Genomic DNA, 22,532 nt, shown 5'->3' on the forward strand with positions numbered 1-22,532 from the left:
CCCCACGTCCCTGAGAACCTCATCTCCATGTCTGTTCAACCCCTCCAGGGATGGTGTCTCCACCACTGCCCTGGGCAGCCTGTTCCAATGCCCAACAGCCCTGTGGGGAAGAAATTGTTCCCAAGATCCAACCTCAATCTCCTCTGGCACAACTTGAGACCGTTTCCTCTCATCCTGTCGCTTGTTACTTGGGAGAAGAGAGCAACACCCTCCATGTTACAACCTCCTTTCACGTAGTTGTAGAGAGCGAGAAGGTCTCCCCCTCAGCCTCCTGTTCTCCAGGTTATTATTTCTACACAGTGTTTGACCAGAAGGAGCTCAGACAACCCACAACATTAACTAAGAGTGTTCCATGGCAGAAACACTGTCCAAGACCCTCATCCCCGATCAGTTGTGTCCCAGAACAACTGTGAGAGCAAGAGCAAGCCTGGCCACCTTTTCTACCTGGAGAAAGGACAGCAGTACATGGTTTGCACATGTCCTACCTTTCGTTGTCTGTGTTGACCGGCATGCGGTTCTTTTGCCAGAGGATGACCGGCTCAGGTAACCCATGGATCTGGCACTGGAATCTGGCTACACCACCTTCCTCCACCACTGCGTTCTGAGGGTGGATGTGGAAGTCGGACATCGCTGGAAGACACAAGGAGAGATAAAAATATTCACACGTGAAAAGAGATCCACTGCCAATAACTCTGCATGACCTAGAAACACCCCAGTTTGCCAGAGACAGCAAATGGGATCACAATGCAAGAACAGAAGGTTGGTTTGTAGCCAAACTCCCGCATGGAGAAAAAAGACTGGTGGCAAGTTCTTGACATACGTTTCCCTCTGCACATTGAACTGATTGGTTCAACCAGGACAGGAGGCAGTGCTTTGTGACACACAGGCTCCACAGCGAGGTCTACGCAGGGAGCAAGATGCTCTGGCACTTACCGGAGGTCATTCTCAACAGCACAGCAAGCTTTGGATCCAAGCTCACATCAGAAAAGATATGCCTATTCTTTCTGTTGCTGCCAGTGTCTTATCTGCTGTCAATATCCTTCTGAAGTGCATGGCTTGACTCCTAAACTCATACTGCTTATGTCTTCACCAAAGTTGCTCCCAGATACCCCAGTAAAACTTACAGCCCTTGATTTCCATCTCTGGTACTTGCTCCAGCTCATTGCACACCCTGCCTTCCAGCACTGCAGAAGGAACAGCCACACTCCCAGCCCATGGGCCAACAGGCTCCAGAAAGAGATGGTGCCGAGAGCTCAGCAGATGGAGAGGTTTAGGGTTGGCACCACTCAACGGTGAATGAGAAACCTCAGCGTACCCATGCAGGATAAATACAGACCAGCCCGCCTCCACACAGCCACAGCTGTAACCATCATGTGGAAAGACTTGGGCATGCTGTTAGAGCTGCATAAATAATACAGTAATTATTACTATTAATTAATTGGAAGGTGCTGCCTGTTGACTCTGCAATGAACATATTCAAGGATAACAAACATCCCAGTGGTTATTTAGCTCATAATTCATTCACAGCGCTGCACCTGTGGAAAGATCTCTCACGTTATCACACAAAATAAACTCCAAGAGAGTATCCTGCTCTGCTACCCCAGCCCAACAACATCCCCCTCCGCAGCAAGAAAGCCTCATCCCCTTTTACATGCATCACATATAATGAATGTACCTCTGCTAAGGAATAAGCTGCATTTGTGTCAGGGCAGCTTAATCATTCATCTGCAAACTCCAGTTGGGCTCGGGCAGATGGGAGATGGCCATTAGCAATCATACATTAAATATGTGTTGCATTAACCCGCGCTGCTCCCCCAGCCACCGCTCTCAACCCACTGACTGCAGATTTGTTAAGCTGATCGAGTAACACACAGCGAAGCCCCGGTCCTGCATGGGTGTCAGGTTGGGAAGGGCAATCAGCCCCACATCGGGATGCACCAGTGGGAGCAGGACCAAGAGGTAGCCATGCAATGCTCCAGTGTGATGGGAACACACCAGCAGAAGGTGAAAGATCACGCAAAACTGTATTTCCCTTTCCCAAGACGAAAGGTTGCCCAGAGAGGTGGCAGATGCCCCATCCCTGGAGACATCCCAGGCCAGGCTGGACAGGGTTCTGAGCAACCTGAGCTGGTGAAGATGTCCCTGCTCATGGCAGGGGTGGCACTGGGAAGCTGGGAAGGTCCCTTCAACCCAAATTAATCTATTACTCTACGATAATGCAAATATCCTCTCTGGTAAAGGATGAAGCCCAATGGTAGAACAGCAATTTACCCAGTTTGCACAGATTTAGCCTTGAAATGAGACTGCTCGTGGCTCAGAGCACTCAGTGATGTGGGAAGGAGCCCAAAGGTTGCTGGGGGGGTTCCACCACACCAGATGATTCCTCTTTCAAGGGATGCTTCAAAAAATGGGGGGTCCAGAGGTGCCAATGGCAGGAGAGCTCGAGGGAGCCTGCAGGACATTTCAAAGCTGCCACCGGGAGGTTCAGACCAGGGTGAGCATCTTGCAATCGAAATTTATGAACTCTCACCAAGAAATGAAGAAAAGAATTAATGAGAAAGACACAAAGCTCATTAATACAGAAAAAAAAAAAAAACAAAAACCAAATTCAGATGCCTGCAGGAAAATTCCTCTCAAATGTACAGATGCTCAGTGCTGAGGTTTTTCGGTGGCTGACAGGGTTGATAAGAAGAGGGAGGTGTGAATGAGAACAGCCCCAGCACAGACTTTGCTCTGCTGGCTACAGAATTCATCGCTGTTCCTTTATTTCAATAATATCACCTCTGATAGGTAAAACTGCAGCAATAACCTCTACTCTTAAAGACACTAGTATTAATATTTATCATGAATAAAACATGGGAAGTTATAAATAATTCAGTTATGAGGATGTTAAGTAAAATATTGCTCTTCAATGACCCTATAATGTGGCTCTGAAGCACAGTTTTATGTTAAATGCCGAGGAAACACTGCGACCCTTGCCAAGACCAGCTGGCTTGCAGAAGATGCATTAAAAATTCATGTGCTGAGCTACAAAATGCTATTTTTAACACAGGTTTACGAGTTTATTTACAGTTGCAGAGACAAAAGCTCTTGTAGCACGTCCTGTAAAACAGCAAGAAAACTTGAAGGCGAGTGATTACCTGAGATGCTGTTTTCAGCTGGGAAATAAATCACTGGGTGTAAGGAGAGGGATAGAAACTGCTTTACAGGACATCGCTTGGAGGGGCTAAATCTCTCCTGACATATGTGAGGTTTTTATATATGTCCCAGCCAGCCATAACAAACTCATACGGTGGAGTGTTTGCTCCTGTTTGTCACTTGTCACCCGTTAGCAGCCCGGTGGTTTTTGTTTCAGCCGCCACAGAGAAGAGCCCGGGTGAGGCTGGCCAGCAGCCAGGGAGCTGCAGCTCATTTCTATGCTAATGGCCATCATCATTTTAAAAATAAATACATGCAATCACAATATTCACCCACCAGCTCCTAAGAGGGGAGGTGCCCTCTGATCCATCTGCCCGCAGATCTGCCGACTGGCAATGCCGCATCCATGTGCCAGCGGAGGGACTGGGGCTGCCCCTGGTCCCTTTTTGCTGTCATGGGACTGGGTGAGTGTCACCCTGTTCCCATTAAACTCCCTTCTGCCATCTCCATGTAGCATGGTACCATCCACACACACAGTGAGCGTAGGGTAGTCATCAAGCTATAAAATCGCACGTAAATCATGTGCACACTCATTGCTCCATGTTGATGCTCTAAGCCACAGTGCCTCAGAGCTTCTACTATCATCACACCTGACCAGTGAATAACAAAATAAAATGAGCTCACAGCAGATGTGGAATGGTCCCAGCAGCTCTCTCATGCTGCAGGCATGGGCGCACCTTCTCCCAAAGACATTGGCCAAAGCTACATCCAAACCAAGTTGTCTATAGCCACACTAACACACGAGGGAAAGCAGTTACTCTTCATCTCTTCTTACCCCATATTTTATCATGGAGGACCTCAACTAGGATGAGGCTGGGTGACAGGTGAGGTTCTTCCCTAAAGAGAACCCCATGGTTAGGATCTCCCACCACCAAACCCTCACCAGGACGCAGTCCCTGAAGGCATCTCCTACAGACACAGCCCAGGTGAGCAGCAGCTCTTCTGCTCATCCATATTCACATAGGATTTGTTCCGGTAAATGAACTTGCTGGGTCTCCTCTAATCAAAGCACAAACACTCTCTCCATCCTAACAGGCCCCATGGAAAGGCCAGTGGAATAAAAATAAAAATAGGTATCGAGTGAAATTTTCTTTACTCCATAAAAAACTAAATTGAAACCATTAGTGGCCAATCCTTTTTTGCTCAGTACAGCATTAGTGTAAGCTGGAGATTGACCTAGATTTGATATAGAAAAAGAAAACATTAACTTGTTATGTCAAAGCAAACCCTAGGTCTGTTAAAATCATTAAAACGCAAACATTATTATCAGATGCAGGCACAAGGAGAGGAAGAAGACTTGAAAGGTTCAGTGCCAAGTCTGGTGTTAGAAGAGTACTGGGGAAGCCCACTCATATTGCTTTTTGCTTTTAAATTACTTAGGGGGAAACAGATACCCAGGTCGGATCTGACACAAGAGGATGCTGGGGAGGAGCTGAGCGTCCTCACGGACACCGGCAGTTCGCAAACAACAGCCTACAAGTGAAGACCCTTTCTCCACATTTCTGCCACCAACCTGTTAAATTCACACCTCTTCCAGTGCAGACATGTGGTTAAAATGCCTCAAAGTTACCTGAGTGAAAGGAACAAGAGCTTAATGGGGACGTGTCTCCAGTAGCTGGGCTCCTGGATACCCCTGCCAAGGAGGACAAGCTTTGTTAGCACCGTTCCAGCTGACGAAGGTGAAGCCTAGGAGGAAAATAGTTTGCCCAGTGCAAGAGAACAAGCCATGGGCAGAGCTGAGTCTTTCCAAGAGTTGTTCTATCTTGATGCTGGTGATAGCTGCCCAGGGCAGTGGTGGAGTCACCATCCCTGGAGGGGCTGAACAGATGCGGAGATGAGGTTCTCGGGGACATGGGGTAGTGCCAGGGCTGGGTTAAGAGTTGGACTCGATGATCTTGAGGGTCTCTTCCAACCAAAATGATTCCATTATTCTATAGCTACTGATTTTCATACTGAATTTTCTAACTTACTAATGAAACTAAATTTCCCCCTAGGTCACCAGAAGTCAGAGTCATTTTTAAAACGCAATGACCACCATGCCAATTTAACCCAGACCTAAACCACTATCAGATCAGGGCTGAGAGCTCCAGCAGAACCAAACCTCAGTATCTGTGAACTTTATTCAGCCGCCATCCTCCTTGGCACTGCGACTCCTTCCCAAACACTTTCCCTGCCCCAAAGCAAGCAGACGGATTACATCTTCTTCAAGTCCCTCCTGATCTGGGAGACTTCCACCATTAAGTTAACAACTGGCCAGGGAATATCTTCAAGATGGACATGAGGTGAAGGCTTAGCAGACACAGGTCTTATATTTTGTTTCCCTCTGTACTCTGGAAATGGAGGATTTCTCTGCAAGGAAGAGTCAGCACAAAAGACGGGGGGCATACAGATACCACAAATCCCATCCTCTCTTCTCCGCTTGCTTTCAAGCAGGGACGCCTTCCCAAGTCTTTAAGGAAAAAAAAAAGACACTGCATCTTCTTTCTCTACATTTTTTTCTTTCAAGATGTATTTTTATAAAGGTTTTTTTTAAAAAAAGCCCACGTCACAACAGCCCCGGTGGCTCCTCCAGCTGCAGAGCAGCCTCTGCGCCCGCGACCGGCCCTGCGTGTCTAATGATGCTTTTGTGCGAGGTTGTTGCTGAACTGCCATGAGCCCAATTTCAAATGCGAGTTGCTTTGTGCATAGTGAAGCGTGAACAACAGCGCCGCCCATTTATCTATTTAATTCTTCAGGAGTAGCAGGAGCGGGGGCCTTCGCTCACATCTTAAAGAGAAGAAAAAAAAAAGCCAAAAAAAATAGCCTTTTCTCTCAGCTTTGGAAAGGGAGGGAAATATTAAAGAGCAGCCGTGCTTCTGCCAGCACAGAGGAAAATCCCTTCTGCTTCTTGCCCACAAATCATAGAGGTGAAAATCCCAAATCTCTTATTGTCTATGCTGGGCCTCAGATCTCCAAAGAAAATGGGCTGCAAGACTTGGGAGGGTTTGAAGCAAGGAAGACATTTTGGAGGAATGTAGCTCATTTCAGAGGAACCAAAATAGGTGGTAAGATGAGAGAGGGAGGAAGCCTCATCTCAATCTGTGCTGGGCAGAGGGAGAGAGGGTCAGCCCTGGATGCTTTTTATTTGCAATATTTGCAAATAAATGCTTATTCCCCTTTTGCTCTGGCTGTCGTTTTCTCCCTCTGGAGCTGATAAAACTGCTCAGAGCGGGGATGAAGGATGGTCCAGGCTCTCCAGCCTCTCTGCATTTTGCATCCTTGTGTCTGTGGCATTATCACACTCAATCAAAACTGCATGAAATAATTTAAACAAGACTGAGAAGACACCCCATGAGATGAACCTCTCTGGTTGAAGAGCAGAGTCTCCACCTGGCCTGTTTTTTGCACACCCCCCCACCCAAAGCCCCTGGGATGGGGATGAAAGGGAGGGAACTGAGCTAATGCCTCACACAGCAGCTGCCCACGGGAGGGAACGTGCAACAGATGTTTTACAAGAGGAGGAGAAAAAACAATCCACCGCTTCATGACTCAGGTCCACCAGGAAGCAAACTGCTGCCTGATCTGGGACTACGGCTTCTCAATTTTTTGCATAAGATGTCAAATGACTGCGAGACAAATCCAAGCTCAGGTCATCTCTCCACTGCACTGCAACAAGCAGCACCCATGGACTCCACCAATCCATGATTTACTGTTTTGTTTTGGTGCAAAAGCAGAGAGCCCTGAGGGGTTTGCTTCTGCAAGGGGATGAGAAATATCCTCCAAAGGTGGTGAGTACCTCTCCCCTGCACACAGACTTGAGTTGCAGGGAATGTGCTCAGGGGTCCCTGGTTGCTCTGCACGAGGGAAGGACCACAGCTGGGAGGAGGAGGAGGAGGATGGGTCCTTGCAGGGACTTCATTGTGGCACCTGGAAAAACTCTGAATCCCTGTGCTGTAGCTCCGCTCCTCTTCCTGGACCATAGAATCATTTCAGTGGGAAAAGACCTCTAGGATTGAGTCTAACTGTTAATCCAATGCTGCCAAGTCCATCTCTAAATCATGTCCCTGAGAACCTCATCTCCGTCTGCCCAACCCCTCCAGGGATGGTGACTCCACCACTGCCCTGGGCAGCCTGTTCCAGTGCCCAACAGCCCTTTGGGGAAGAAATTGTTCCCCAGATCCAACCTCAACCTCTCCTGGTACAACTTGAGGCCGTTTCCTCTGGTCCTGGCGCTTGTTCCTGGGGAGCAGAGCCCGACCCCCCTGGCTCCAAGCTCCTTTCAGGCAGTTCAGAGATCAGAAGGTCTCACCTCAGCTCCTGTTCTCCAGCTGAACCCCCAGGTCCCTCAGCTGCTCTCATCACACTTGTGCTCCAGCCCCTTCCCCAGCTCTGTTCCCTCTCTGAACTCGCTCCAGCACCTCAAGGGCTTTCCAAGTTTCTCCTTTGAACATGCTTCCCATCAACAGCACATCCCAGCCCCTCCTGTACAACCACATGCACCTCCAAGCCAATCACCTAGTCCTAAAGAACAGTTAGTAGATTTATGGTATCGATTATAGTTCGCTTATTGGAAAAGTAACTACAGCACCATCAGTTGTTGACGGAGGGGTACTCTCCCCTGAGTGGGAAAGATTTTTGTCTGAATAAATGCAGTCTATGCACCATGCATGGAAACAAACAGGGGCCATGTGCTCCAAGGGCTGTTTTAAACTGAAATATCTCCCAATTCCTATGAAGCTCACAAAGTGCTCCCCCACACCCCCCAGAGAGAGACTGTGCCCATACTGTATTGGTGCATCATGCCAGGGAGCATCTCCAACACCCAACACCCCACCACCCTTGCTATCTTGACGTGAGAGGATGGAGAGTACCAGCAGAGCTGCCTGTGCCAGAGGAAACCCCTGAAGGCAGCTGGTATTTAATAGCACAGAGACATTGCCCAAAGCCTGCCAGTTCAGCCCCAGGACCTCCTGCAAGGCGGCTGCAGCCAGAAACCATCCCAGCCTGCAAATATGGAACAGCGAGTCCTGGTGCATCAGCACAACACTCTCTCCAAAGCCCAGCAAAAACCCGGGCTGTCTGAGCCTCCTCGAACCTTTTCTGTAAACGGATCAGTCATTTTACCTTTCCTCTAAACATATTTTACATTTTAGAGAGACAAGCACAGAAGACAAAAAGTGCCATCCACAGTCACAGCCCAAATCCAACATCATCCCTTGAGTACCAATGGCACGCTCTATCCACAAGGCAAATATTCTCCTTATAAATCCCTTCAAAAGATGCATTTTGGCAATCCCGTGGACCAAATTTCTCAGTTCCCTCCACGTTCAGAGCACACGGCAGCATCCCATCGCGTAACCTGCCACACAAAGCAGCACAGCAGACAGCCCAAGGCGGTTATTCATCTTCCAGCACCCTCTTGTTTTGCAGGGGAATCAACTCATAAACAGCCCCTTTAGCGCTCTCAAATTGGTTTCAGGGAGAGAAGAAGTTCCTGGCCAAGAGGGAGGCAGCGCTGGGGAAAATCTTTATCAGGGAACGCTATTGCAGTAATTTTTCAAGATAAAATTGCTCTCCGGCTCATGACAGCATTTAGTGTATCCTGAGGCGACCATTTGTGAAGCCAAACCTGTGGTCCTGCCACCCTGCTGCTGGAGGGAAGGGGGGAGTATTAAATGTCATAAACAACTCTTAATTTGCCTGGGTGGATGGCATATGGGGCCAGCGATTCTGCAGTGCAGGAGGAGGTTATTTGTCATCATTACAGTGCTCCGGCACAAAGGCTGATGCTGGCCGGGCAACAGCAGCCGCTGTCACACCTGCCCGGTGGTACGGGTCACCACGGAGAGCTCCTGTGTTTCTGCAGGGTGACTTCTTGAGCAGGAGACAAACCCCAGCATCACCTGAGGGTCCCCATCCCCAAAGCAGTATCTCCAGCATCACAAGAAGGTGCTCCTGTCGCATCCACAGCTCACCTCGCTTCAGGCAGCGGCTTCTTCAGGACTTTGCTGTCTCCCAGGCTTTCCTCTGAAGCACACTTTGCTCTTTGCAAAATACCTATGAATCATCCTCCTCAAGTGCCCCTGCAGGCCCCTGAAATAATGAGAAGATGAAGGGCAAGTTGTCTCGCAAGCCTTGGCGAGAGGCTGGCTCGGCAAGGGCAAAGCGGAGTGTGCGGCACGCTGGCAGCAGGCAGGTCTGTCCTGCCAGATCCCCATCCACAGCTCCTCCTGTTTCTCCTACTCCGACACACACAATTAAGACAAATTACATAGTTACCATTTTGATTTGTTGCACAATAGTAATGTTTTCCATCCCTCTCCCAAATATTGATGGAGATGATACAAGAGGATGCTCCCGCACAGCTGGTTTTGGCCCCGGACCATTTTGTTCGCAGCCAAATGCTTCCGATACTGAGTGCAGACGAGCAATTCTGCTTTTTATCAGCACAAGGCATCATCCTGCTCCTCCACAGCCCTTGCAACACCTCTAGGCAGAAACATCCCTGCTCAGCCCTCCCCGTTTGAAAATCCACCAGCCATCCCTGTCACCAACGAGCACCCGCTTTGTTTTGGCATCTCTGGAGGCAGCAGTGGGACGCAGAAAGGTGAAGGAAAGGAAGCTTTTCATCACGACTTGCCCACAGAAATGCCATCAGCTCTGCTTTCAGACAGGGAGCTGTCCTGATTTGCAGGCTAATGAATTTTAAATGAGATGCATTTTTTAATTTTTTTGTTGTCAGCCCCCATTTTTCTGCTAGCAATCACTCCAATAATAGCTTTAAATTTTCAGCATCTGTTTTTACCAGCTCTCTTGTAATTAGTTTACTAATGTATTTCACTGCGCCTTTGTTATTTTCAGAGAATTACTTCATTCCCAGCTATCAGAGATAGTGCACTTCAGTCTATAAGGAGTTTGGCCTTTGTTCCCCCGTGGTTATTCACATGGGGGAAGATGGCTCAGTGAATGACAAGCCTTTCTATCACCACACATTCTCCATTTAATGTCTTTATACTGGCTCATTAATTACCACAGAAAACTCCTTTCCAAATGGAACCCGTGATTTATAGAAGACTTGGGCAAGGTGCCATTTTTATCAGGGCCGACAGCGAATGGCATCAGTGCTGGTAATTCACTCGGCATTTTCTGTGCTCCAGTGGCGGGGTCAGCCCTGCCACGGTGGGAGTTTTGCCCAGACAACGGAGCTCAGCAAGTGCTCAATGCCGCTGAGCTGTGGCCGTCCCGCTGCTCCTGCACGGCTGGGATGACCAAATCCATAGAAAATTAAGCTACAGCCCATTCTGCCTGTGTACCAAGGTGTCTCCTGTACAGATGGGGACATTCTCTTGGATGAGTGTCTGGAGGAGGTGTCCCTGCCTATGGAGCTGCCTCCAAGATGATGTCCTGCATCTTTTGTGGCCTTTCCTTACTTAAAAGGGGCCGAGAAGAAAGATGGGGACAGACTTTTTGGCAGAGCTTGTTGCCATAGGACATGGGGTGATGATTTTAAACTAAAGAAGAGGAGATTCAGGCTGGACATGAGGAAGACATTTTTTACAATGCGGCTGGTGAGAGCCTGGCCCAGGTTGCCCAGAGAGGTGGTGGATGCCCCATCCCTGGAGACATCCCAGGCCAGGCTGGACGGGGCTCTGAGCAACCTGAGCTGGTGAAGATGTCCCTGCTCATGGCAGGGGTGGCACTGGGGGAGCTGGGAAGGTCCCTTCTAACTCAAACTCTTCTATGATTCTCTGATTTTTATCACATCTTGTAGTCCAAGGTGGTGTGGTGCACACAACAAAGTATCTCACACAATGCAGTGTCCCATTGCACAGCATGGGCTGGACAGGAGGTTTGAGTCCCAGCTGTTTCCTTCAGACTCTAAAACATTTTAGATTTGCAAACCTGCCCACAGCACAGGGGAAAAGCTGTACAAAGACACATAGATGAGGTTCTCCGGGACACAGTTTAGTGCCAGTATTGGGTTAATGGCTGGACTTCATGATTTTGAGGGTCTCTTCCAACCAGAATGATTCTATGATTCCAAGACACAAGGTAAATGCTCCATGTAGATCCGAGGCAGCTACCCTGGCTTCATGAAGGAATAACCCGGACAACAGTCTCTGTCTGACAGAAATTCACTTTAAATCCTTCAGAACAGCGAGTCTTCCACCACGTCCATACTCTGTGCCGATCATGATAAACTGCCCTCTTCTTTACTAAGGAATGAAATAAGAGGTGCAAACAGTGCACACGTTGACTAAAGAAGTTATTTAAACAGAAAAACAATCACAAAAGGATGGATTTGCATTGCTTGACTCTGAGGAGCCACCTCACACCCTTGCAAGGGCAATACTCAGCACCCCCGAGCACACAGGGAGGAGAGAGGAGAGGCCAAAGAACCTGAGCGCAGCAACGCAGCAGGTTGGGCACAGAGTTAGCATTACTAACGACTGCTCTAAAGCTCCTTTCTCTTCACTTTAACTCTGAATTTCACTCAAATGCAGGTGAATTTCCCAAATGCCAAGTGCTCCTCTGCTTCCATCCCTTGGCAATGAGCACAGCCACTGCGTTATGATGTTACTCGATCCAGATTGAAGGCAATAATATCAAAAGACATTAAAAAGGCTGAACTGCTGTGATACTGAGAAAATCCAGCTTCCTCCGAGGTCTGCTTTTCCTCCTAGCAGTGGCTAAGCCGTTAGCTGTCATCTCGTCCCTGTGGCTGAGTTACAGATATAAATTCCTGTTCGCTCCTTGGCAATAGCAACAGCTTCCTATTTTGCTGGCAGCGATCCAGGGGAAATTCAAGCTGAATTACAGCCATTCTTCAGAAAATAGGCCAAATCCACGAAAGCAGGACACATGACCGCAGACGTCGAGCTCGTCTGTTTTTTTTTTCTTCTATTTATTTCACGGCGAGAAGCCCTGTTGGCTGAAAATAGCTTATCTCTGGAAGTCCCCTTTTCCGTTCACGGCTGCCGCTCCTGGCTGCCATCCAAACTATTACCACCTCAAAGAGAAAGTTCATCGTTCCGGCATATCAGCCTCACTGTACGGGACGTGTGGTTTGATGTTTTCACCGATCTCTCTCTGGGAGCTCTGGAAGGAGACGGGGATTGTATTTCTGTACATGAGCCAGGCAGGGGATGTGAAGTTTTTTCCAGCACCTCTGCTGGGATGGTTGTACTTGGGCTTGTACCCCAGCATCGCTTCTCAGCGGACACAAAGCAGCATGTGTACACGTATGTGCATGTATGAGGGTGTACGATACAGCACAGGGGTAACACAGGCTGGACTCCGAGAGCCAGGGTCCCTCCAGACACCCATTCCCATCCTTAAATTTCAAGTCGGGTCCATGTGAAGCATCCAAACGCATGTCTGCACCCACAGCGAGTCCTCTCTCCTACCCATGTACCCCACAGCACCCTAAATACAACCAGGGGACACATCACCATCCCAAAACATGCACACAGACGAACACAAGTGAGGACACAGGAGAAAGGGTAAAGACAAGAACCATAGAATCATTTTGGTTAGAAGACACCCTCAAGAACATCAAGTCCAACCATTACCCCACTCCTGGCACTACCCCATGTCCCTGAGAACCTCATCTCCATGTCTGTCCAACCCCTCCAGGGATGGTGACTCCACCACTGCCCTGGGCAGCCTGTTCCAATGCCCAACAGCCCTTTGGGGAAGAAATTTTTCCCCAGATCCAACCTCAACCTCCCCTGGCGCAACTTGAGGCCATTTCCTCTGGTCCTGGCACTTGTTCCTGGGGAGCAGAGCCTGACCCCCCCTGGCTCCAAGCTCCTTTCAGGCAGTTCAGAGATCAGAAGGTCTCCCCTCAGCTCCTGTTCTCCAGGCTGAACCCCCCAGGTCTCTCAGCTCTCTGAAGAAGGGTGGGGAGATGGTCACATAGAGGAAAGAAGCAATGGCAGAGTTACAAACCACAAATCTCACCATCTTTATCTTCCTCGTTACCACCAGACAGTCAAAGTCAAGGAGCGCGGACGCATTCCAGAAAACACAGCTCTCCGGTGAGAGCCAGTTTCTTGTTGATAAGAAGCAGGGAGGCTTATCTCCCAAACTCACAGCGACACCTCACCCCAGGCCCAGTTTATCAAATTAAATTAATTACCTTGGTGGCCTTGCTGAAAAGAGGTGGCAGGAGGATAAAGGCTGGTGCTCGCACCACCTGCCGTGCTGCTCCCAGTTCAGCGCAACCTCACTGGCATGCACCGAGCAGGGTGGTGGCCAGTGGGACAACACTGCCCGTGAAATCCCCACCTGTGCCAAAATGTCCCCGAGTGTCACGCCAAGGAAGAAAAGGGACAGAAAGAAAAGATGCACTGAATTACTGCACGGCCATCACATGGCTCTGTGGTTTACTGTGTGTATGGCCACATCAGGTCAGGCTGCGCTGGGTGTGTTTTCTCTGTATAAGATAGTTTACAACAGCAAGTTTCTATATGGTAGAAAGATAACCTCACTATGTTTACAGAGGAGTGATGTCTCGGTGACTTGCCATCATCCATTCTCCATACTGTATTACAACCAAATACAGCATTTTCCATTTGTATCTATTACCAGCAAGGAGAAACAACCAAGTCCTTACCACAGGGAATTTTTAAAATGAGCAGTCAAGCAAAACAAAATTTCAGCTTCAAACGTTTTGCTAAGGCATTCAGATATATACTTCAGATATTGATTCTTTTTTTTTCTTCTTCTTCTTTTTTTTATCATAGATTAGACAAACACCAGTAACCTCGGGTGGTGCCTCTCTTCTCAAAGACCTTTGGTACCGTTTATGGGAACAGGATTCTGGTAACACGAGGCGGCAGCAATGAGGCTCGAGAAGCCTTTGATGAGCAGAATTCCCAAGGGATGCTCCCGGGCAGGATAACTATGAGCTCACAGGGCTACAAGGAGGGACTATCGATTTGCTGGCAGGAGAAGAGATGGGAAGAGCCTGTGTTATTTCCTACTGTGGAATCTGCAAATATTTTACCCCAAATGAGTTTTAGGATGCACAAACACATGAAGAAGCACAAATGGGGCTGGTCGAGGTGGAGAGGCTGTCAGACTCCCCAAGCAGTGAACCCATGAGGTGGGGACACAGATTTTCCTGTAGGCTTGTGGCAATCATCAGATAAACCCTCTGCAGATGCACCAAGTCCCTTATGCCCTCCATCACCCCACACCCACACTTCCAAACAACCCCCCGCAGCAAAATCCAGCGTCATAGACAAAAGACAAGGGAAGACCTTGACAAGAAACCCAGCACCCCATGCCTAGCCCGGAGAAGGGCTCGGTCCCACAGCTCATGCTGAAGGACTAGAAGAAAGGCTGGATGCTCAAACAGCCATGTAATCTGAATTTAAATATCAATATTTGCCTTCAAAAGCTCTTAGTGATGGGAGAGCCATACAAACTTGCAACTGCTCAGCAATGTGGCCATGTCCCCTCTGCAAAAGCTCCCTGAAGCCATGGGAGAGGGTGATCTCCCCTGGTATCCCTGCATCCCCAGCCCTGCTCATGTACCTGCTGTCCCCATTCCATTCCCAGCTGTATTCCCCATCCACATGCCAGGCTGATAATATTTAGCCACTTAAGCTCCCTGTCATCATTAAATTTCATTTTAGTTAGGGTTTGTTAAGGGTTTGGGATGCGGATGCAAGTGTGGAAACCTGCCCGGGCTGGAGTGATGCTGAGCATCAAGGAATGGCAGCATCGCAAAAGTGATGTGAGTTTTAGAGATCAGGTAGAGGTCAAACGCTGTGCCAGAACAGTGGGGGATTCAGGGGTGCATTCTTACAGACTTTGAGCTCTGAACTCAAGCTTTGCCCCTGTGTTTGCAGCACACTGGGGAAATCAGAGCCAAAGCCCCGTCAGCCTCATCTCTGGGATCACCTGCAAGGATGTTCAGCCCTTCCTGCACTGAGCGTGGGCAATCAGCCCTCCCTCTCCTGAAATGTGCATCTTCATCAGGAAAAACACTTGCACCCCAAAACAGGCACCTCCTTTTAACAAAATAAATGAAAACTGAGTAACAAACATGTAATTGTAGCATAGACTGTTAGAGACCTGAAAAACTGCTGGGACACCTGAAATATCCAGGACAGCGATTAAATCTATCTTAACAAAACCTTGTGGTACATAATGGCTCCCCAGGAGACTCATTATAGTACTCTGATAACTTGTTTATGTGACCAAATTATCCAGGAAGAGATTTCAGATTTGAACGAACATGGGACCACACATTCACATACAGGGGAATATAGCAAAGTCCGTAAGATGCTCGCGTGGGACAAGGGAGGAGCATCCACATGGATGGATCTGCACCACCAGCAACTTCACAGCCCTTCCCACCACGAAATAAAACACATAAATAAAGAGAGCTCCAGGAACTAGCTGCGAGGGTGATAGTGCTGACAGAAAATGAAAGCAGAAGTGGGGTGGAAAAAAAAAATCCAGCGCAGCTCGCTTTTGTGTTCGCACACAATGGGGCACGTCAGCTCCGAAGCCTCCGCAAGCCATCACCCACCATCTGGCACCGGGCTGGACACTAATGGGAGGCCCCGGAGCCCCAGCTGACTCCAGAGCCACGGGGGAAATCAAGCTGACAAGCTCCCCACATTAAGCCATCTAAATTAATGCAGATGCGTGGCCCACTCACAAGAAATTTGGCTGGTGAACGGCAGGAAAGAGAGAGGAGTGAGCCGTCTGCAGCGTGCCACGAACCCCGCGCCAGCCCGGAGATACAGCCCAGCCATCGAATTCAGCACGAGCCATCCTTGCTCATTTGCAAGACGAATTGTTGGCGAGGGGATCTGTAAGCGCAGCCTTTCTCTTGACTGCGAGATGCGCAACGCCGGCCAGATGCAAATTCTGCAGCAGCGGGGACAGCCCAGATTAACACTGCCTGCTCAATGCATCGCTCTCAAAAGCAGCCTCGTTAACTAATGGTCCTGTAATGGCCTAATGGAGGAGATCAGCTGGGAAATTGCTGTGCACGGGGTATACGCAGGGAAGGGGATGAAGATGTTCCAGGTTCGACAGCAGCATCTCTGCCCAGGAACAACCCTGCTGATTTTGGCAGGGTGGACCCCAGAGGACTCATCACCCCAGAGGAACATTTACTGCTGTGAAAATCTGATTTCTCTAAGCACTGTGCTACAGAATGAGGGTGCCAGAGCCTGGCACTGAAACTCAAGGGAAAATTCAGCGCTGTCCTGATGAAGCAAAGGGCTGGCTCAGCACCTTGTCGAGGACATGAGGTCCAGCTCCACACCCTTCCCTTGTCAGCTGTTGCATGAAGAGTGAGAAGAGAACAAGCCACAGGGGATTTAGCGTGCACAGTGCTCCCAAGGCATGGGAGTGGGTGTTGGGGAGTATGTAAAAGGGGACAATAAGAAAGATGGAGATAGATTTTTTTGCAGAGCCTGTTGCCGTAGGACATGGGGTGATGGTTTTAAACTAAAGGAGAGGAGATTCGAGCTGGACACGAGGAAGAAATTTTTTACAATGCGGCTGATGAGAGCCTGTCCCAGGCTGCCCAGAGAGGTGGTGGATGAACCATCCCTGGAGACATCCCAGGCCAGGCTGGACGGGGCTCTGAGCAACCTGAGCTGGTGAAGATGTCCCTGCTCATGGCAGGGGTGGCACTGGGGGAGCTGGGAAGGTCCCTTATAACCCAAACTCTTCTATGATTCTACCTGGGCAGAAATAGAAATGTCAACCTTCAGACAGGAATTTTTCATTTCTCCTCTCCACCACCTGCTTTGGAGAACTTATGGGAACCCAGCTCTGCAGTGGCCTGACCTGAGGATCAGAGACATCAGCGTGACTTCAGAGGCAGGCGAAGAAGAGCCTGGGAGGATCAAAGGTCCATCACAGGGGTGCAGGACCACACCAGACGCTCTCAGTGCTGCGGTTTCGCTGCGGTGTGCATCACACTGTGAGCAACACTGCCTGCTTGCAGCCAGGCTCCACTCACTGCCTTGCACCCCACAGCGACAGAGCCAAACGATGCCCTCGCTGGCATTCTGAATACCTTTGGCCATGACTGTTAGCAGCAGTGCCAAAAAATAGCCATAAACCTCCCCAGGGTGAACCCAGCCAGCAGAGACCTCTAGGGAATCGCTGCTGCACACCAGGCCAAACAAAAACCAAATCTTTAACAACTGAGGCATATTTCAGCATCTCTAGGGCACATTTCAGCATCCCCAGGGCCCATTTTAGCATCCCCAGGTCTAGCTGCTGTTGCACAGCCCAGGGAACCTCTCGGGGTGGCAGCGATGCTTTGCAACAAGCAGGTATTTGGGGATCCATCACTGTCGCTGACAGCTGAGCTCCTGCTCACAGCACCAAGGGTAAACCCAGACCCTTTCTAATGACTTTAGATTCATAACCTATTCCCACAGATGGAAAATTTTATTCCCAAATGCACAGAGACCCACACGGCAGCAGCTTGAGTGATTATGGCCTCTGCTATCATTTGCAGGGAGGCAGAAACACCCTCATTTTACCTAAAGGGGAGGGTGTAGCATATGGTAAGCGTGGGTTACGCTCAGCACCAGGAACAATGCTGGAGCTCTTACGCAGCTCGTGCCGCCTCCAAATTGCGTTTCAGGTCTGTAATGTCCCATCGGAAGAGAAGCAGAATTTCTGCTGGGGTGAGAGAATGGGAGAAAAGCTCTCCACGCAATTAATGTGCCTCCAAATTCAAGCTAGGTTAAATAATCTGTTGGTAAACACAAAGCACCACTGGGATAACAGCTGAGCAGAGGCTTATATCAATCATGCGTCTTCAGATGAAAATATCACTCATCTACAAGGCATCACCATTCATTCATGCTCAATAAAATACAAAATGGTTACAGATAGAGCTGATGGAAAATAAGAGAGAAATGAAAGTAAAGGTAACGCTGCCAGGCAGGAAACAGCACTAGGAAAAAAAAAAGGAAAAAGAAAAAACAACATCGTGAAGAGGCTAATTTAGCATTCTGCTTTGGGAGAAATTTCCAAAGCAGGTTTTAATATCTGATAAAACTTCACTGCTGGTTGCCACGCTGCCTGACGGAAGCACAGAAGGGGACTAATAGCCCTGGCATACGACACGATAAAACATTTTAAGCCGCATAGCTTTACTCGCGCTTGCTATTTCTAAGGAGGTTTTATGGTTCACTGCTACCCCTCAGTGTCCTACCAACAACCCCTGAGCATGCACAAGCTCTCATCTACCCACCAGGCAGGTAGTTTCCCCCAAGGTTGAGTTTTTCTAGCTTGTCCCAGTCAAATATTAGCGCTTGGCTGCATCCCTGCAAGGAACTGCAAGGGGAAGGACCCCTAGGCTGGTGGCTCTGGTCTTCCCACCTCACATCTGGCCCTTTTTGGGATCTCCAGCATCCATCCCGCTATAACATGGCCCATTCGAAGTCCCTCATCATGCAAACCCTCCATCCAACCAGCTGGATGCTGCTGACCGAGCGCTCATGAGAAACACCGGGGCTCAATTTCAAATACACTTCTGCTTTATAGATGATCTCCCAATCTAATAAAGAGGCAAAACATTATCTGTCTTGTCTTCTCTTATTTCCCAAGGAACAATAAGGCTGGAAACATCTTTCTGCTTCACTAATAAAACTTTTATAACCCCTTTCCCTGACAGCCCCTGAGTCCTTTTTACAGCAAGAATCCTGGAACAAGCAGGGAAAGGAGCAGCGGGATCTGTATTCACAGCCTGTCCGAGCTCAGGTGGTAACTAAAAAAATAAAGGCAACTAAAAAATAAAGGCAACTAAAATGGGGTTTGTTGGCTGTTTTGAATCCTATTTTGTTTATTTTTTTTTTTTCAGTGGTCTAGTGCCAGTTTGCATTTCCTGGCGGCTGTCGTGCCGTTTTCAGTTTGATTGAGTCAAAAACCAGGTAAATTTGGCCATGGGGTGCACAAGTCTACCTGCACATCCCTTTGACCGCAGTCTGGCTGAACGGCCACGCTGAGGCTGCTGCCAGGACAAACTGCTCTTGTTACCAGACAGACTGCATGACAGCAGGAACAGAGCTCTTTTGACCTATATCTCCGCATTTCCAGGACTTCTAAACTGATACAGGCATATGGGCAAAACTGTGGAGCCTACAGAGCAGGCTGTAGATACCTCCAGGCAGAAGATACCAACAATTTTTCTAAAAAATCACAGGGCCATCAGCGCAACAAATCCAACAGGTATCAGTATTTCCAGCTGGAAGGAGGAAAAATCAGCACAAACTAGGCAATAATCTTTCTCGCAGCCTTCCCTGGGATGCTGCCCAATGCAGAGTTTTCACTCTTCATAAATAAATGATCCCTCCCCATGTGGGAGACAAGCAAGAAGAGGCATAAACCCACCGACTCATGTCACAGCTCTGAGAAAGGACAAGGTCGGCCCAAGCAGATAATTACCGGGATGCCCTAATTAGGAGGATGAAGAGGAAGAAAATAGAAGGGGAAAAAGTTATCCAAAGTTATACAGCTTAATCACCCTGGCGGAGCCTTCCCCAATGGACCACTACTGCCTCCATCCACACATGGGAATCTTCTAAAATTGTTTCTAAATCCAGGAAACCTCTCCTGGCCACGAGCACGGGGTCAGGAAGGGGAAGAAAGCTACAGAGGAGGAGGAGGCTAGGAAACTTTTAAAAAGAAAAGAAAAAAAATCACATCAGTCAAGCCATGGGAAAGATTTCATGCCCCAGAAACCCAAGGCCAGGTTACTCATACACACAATCATAAGCTCCAGGAAGGAGAAGTCTTTCCTTTCTTTCTACAGTTTTTTGTTTAATGTCAGGAATGGTTTTAATTAGTGTGCCTGAAGTTTGTGAGCAGCTCTGGCAGTGGAGAATCCTGTCCCGATAAGGGAAAGCTGAGTATCCCAGCAGGATTCGTCCTGGCTCGTGGGGACATCTCATTCCCCTGGATCCACACCAAAGCAAGAAGTAGGTGTCCACAAGTTTGCTCAGATCCTGGCTTGGCACATGGCAAACAGCTGGAAAAAAGCTCCTTTTGGAAGTAATATTACCATTTCCCTACAATCCTTTAGCCCAAACCATGACAACAACCACTCGTTAAAGCTGAATCTTGTTTAGACGAGCACACACCACCTCCCTCTACATTAAAACAGCAACCTGACCTCAATAAAGTATAAAACAATTAACTTACTAATTAGTCAACAAATAACTGTTTCACCCAAGTAGGTACTAAGTTGTTAGGAAATTTATTAGCATTTCCACTGTAATTTCATGCTTTGCTGATGATGAATAAAACAAGGTTGAATGGGAGCTATTCACATCCAGAGCACAATGCCCAGGAGCTGGACGATAGTGGGAAACTCCCTCAAAAAAGTCAAATGTTGAGACCAGAACCACCGGCCAGACAGTGTCACCGAGGCCACAGCAGCACCAAAACCTGGCAGGGATGGTATGTGTGGCCAGGAGGAAAAGCAATGGCTGAGAAGCTTATAGGATGGAAGCAAGTTTTACCTGAATTTCCCATCCAAGGTGTAGGACAAGTTCATGCACACAAGTGGATCAGGCAAAAAAACCCCAATATTTTGCTTAAATTGATTGTTTGAAATTCTCCCAGTCAACTCCACCACGGGCAACAGAAATCTTACCAAATAATCTAGTTTTTTCACACATTCCTATGTGTCATTGGGCTGTGGTCAACAAGCAAGGCCAACAAAAGCCACCAACCCACACACATCCCTTCTCCGCTTCCTTCCAGAGAAACCTCGAGCACAAACCAAAGCTCATCAGCCTCCATGAAGTTCTCTGATTTACAGCATGCTGCCACCAGCCTGTCCACTTAATGTGGGCAATAATTAACATGTCTGTACCGGTCCCAACGATGAAGATTAGAGTCTCACAGGTGACATCCATCTACAAGATCCTCTTTCCCAGGTCAGGACATGCTCCTTGGTTGCATTCTGAAGATGCAACAGGAGAAATTTGAGAGTCTTCCAGCCCTGCCTGTCTTCTCCTGCAAAAACCTGGTGTGCAAGCCAAGTGGGACCCCATCATGAGAAGGGACAAGGACACTGCCAGCTCAAAATCTTGGATGAGTACACACGTCTCCAAAGATGTTCAGAGGCAGTGATGATAATACCAAAGGCCACAAAGAAGGGACAAAGCACGTAAGCTGCTGTTTAACAAGAAGTACCAAGACTCCTTTGGGTCTGTGGTCTCTTTCCTACCTATGGATGAAAACCACCTAGAAAATGAGCGTGAAATTTGGATTCAATGCAGGGAATCAACTGGTACATGCAGCACACACACCAGTTTCATAGTTGTTTGCTAGGAAAGTGAAGGTGGTTGTTGAGTCCAGCTGCCCCATTCCCAACAAAACACAGGGATTATCAAGACCCATGGTAGTGGCCTCGTTGGGAAAAAGAAATGAGTTGTGATGCTCAGATCAGTGAAATATTCTGCAGTCATACACACGTCTCCCCATCCAGGCATGGGCTGCTGTTTGGTTGCACTTAACCAGCACTTTATTCCCCCAAAACCCAGCATCCTGCTTAGCATCACCTTGTGAATCTCTTTTTCAGACACAACACACCCAGACAGAAACAGGTCGACACATCCAACTGCCAGCAGAGTGCCCGCTTCCACCCATATAACGTACACCCACAGAACACAGCCCCTGCCTTCCTTTCATCCTAATGTATGCCAGCTTCAGAAAAACATTTGCATGTTAGAACAATTAGACGTGAAACATTACATGCCTTATCTCAATGATATTACATAATTGGATTTGCAGCGTACACAGATAATGAAAGTCAGAGCTTCCAGCAGCCAGAAATATAAATCATACGCTGGGTTTTCTGCAGTTAAAGTTAAAAATATTTTTTATGAGGCCCCAGCAAATACGTTGTTTACATTAAGAAATCGAATCATGTTATTAGGCCCTCCATTTATCTAGTAAAATCTTTAAAAAGCTCATAAACTCGTTACTTTATTAGTTCAGACTTATTATATGTATTTGAAGCAATACTCAGAGGTATTGTTAAGCTACTGCAGGCGAGGGTTACAGGTCTTATGTATTTTGGTAGTACCAGATGTGTGGCTGTGCTGGGGGGTGTCGGGAAGCTCAGAGCAAGCCCAAGTAAACTTTTTTGTGTGTTACGGTTCTCCAGAGACCTACGGCACATTTAGCACATGGGTAGCTTTGCTTTTTCCATGGATAATTCTTCACCTGCGTGCCCACCCTTCCAACCCATCCTCCCCCAGGAGGAAAAGGCCACCTGAGAGCTGTCTGTGCAAATGCAGCTGTAATCCTGCTCCAGAGGTAATGACGCCTGGACTTCTTGCACTAAT

At 48.2% G+C, this 22,532-nt stretch overlaps 1 protein-coding gene across 1 annotated transcript in view; it reads right to left on the reverse strand.

Moving 5' to 3' along the window:
- The window catches only part of IGDCC3 (immunoglobulin superfamily DCC subclass member 3), a gene marked incomplete at its 3' end in the record, with an annotated part of 103,100 nt that overhangs the window by 40,830 nt on the left and 39,738 nt on the right, over positions 1-22,532 (reverse strand). The window contains exon 3 of the mRNA XM_080351267.1: positions 486-630. Coding sequence (XP_080207393.1) covers positions 486-630 — 145 coding nt within the window. The remainder of the gene's footprint in view (positions 1-485; positions 631-22,532) is intronic.

This window comes from Nesoenas mayeri (assembly GCF_963082525.1).
Source record: "Nesoenas mayeri genome assembly, chromosome: 11".
Lineage (NCBI taxonomy): Eukaryota > Metazoa > Chordata > Aves > Columbiformes > Columbidae > Nesoenas > Nesoenas mayeri.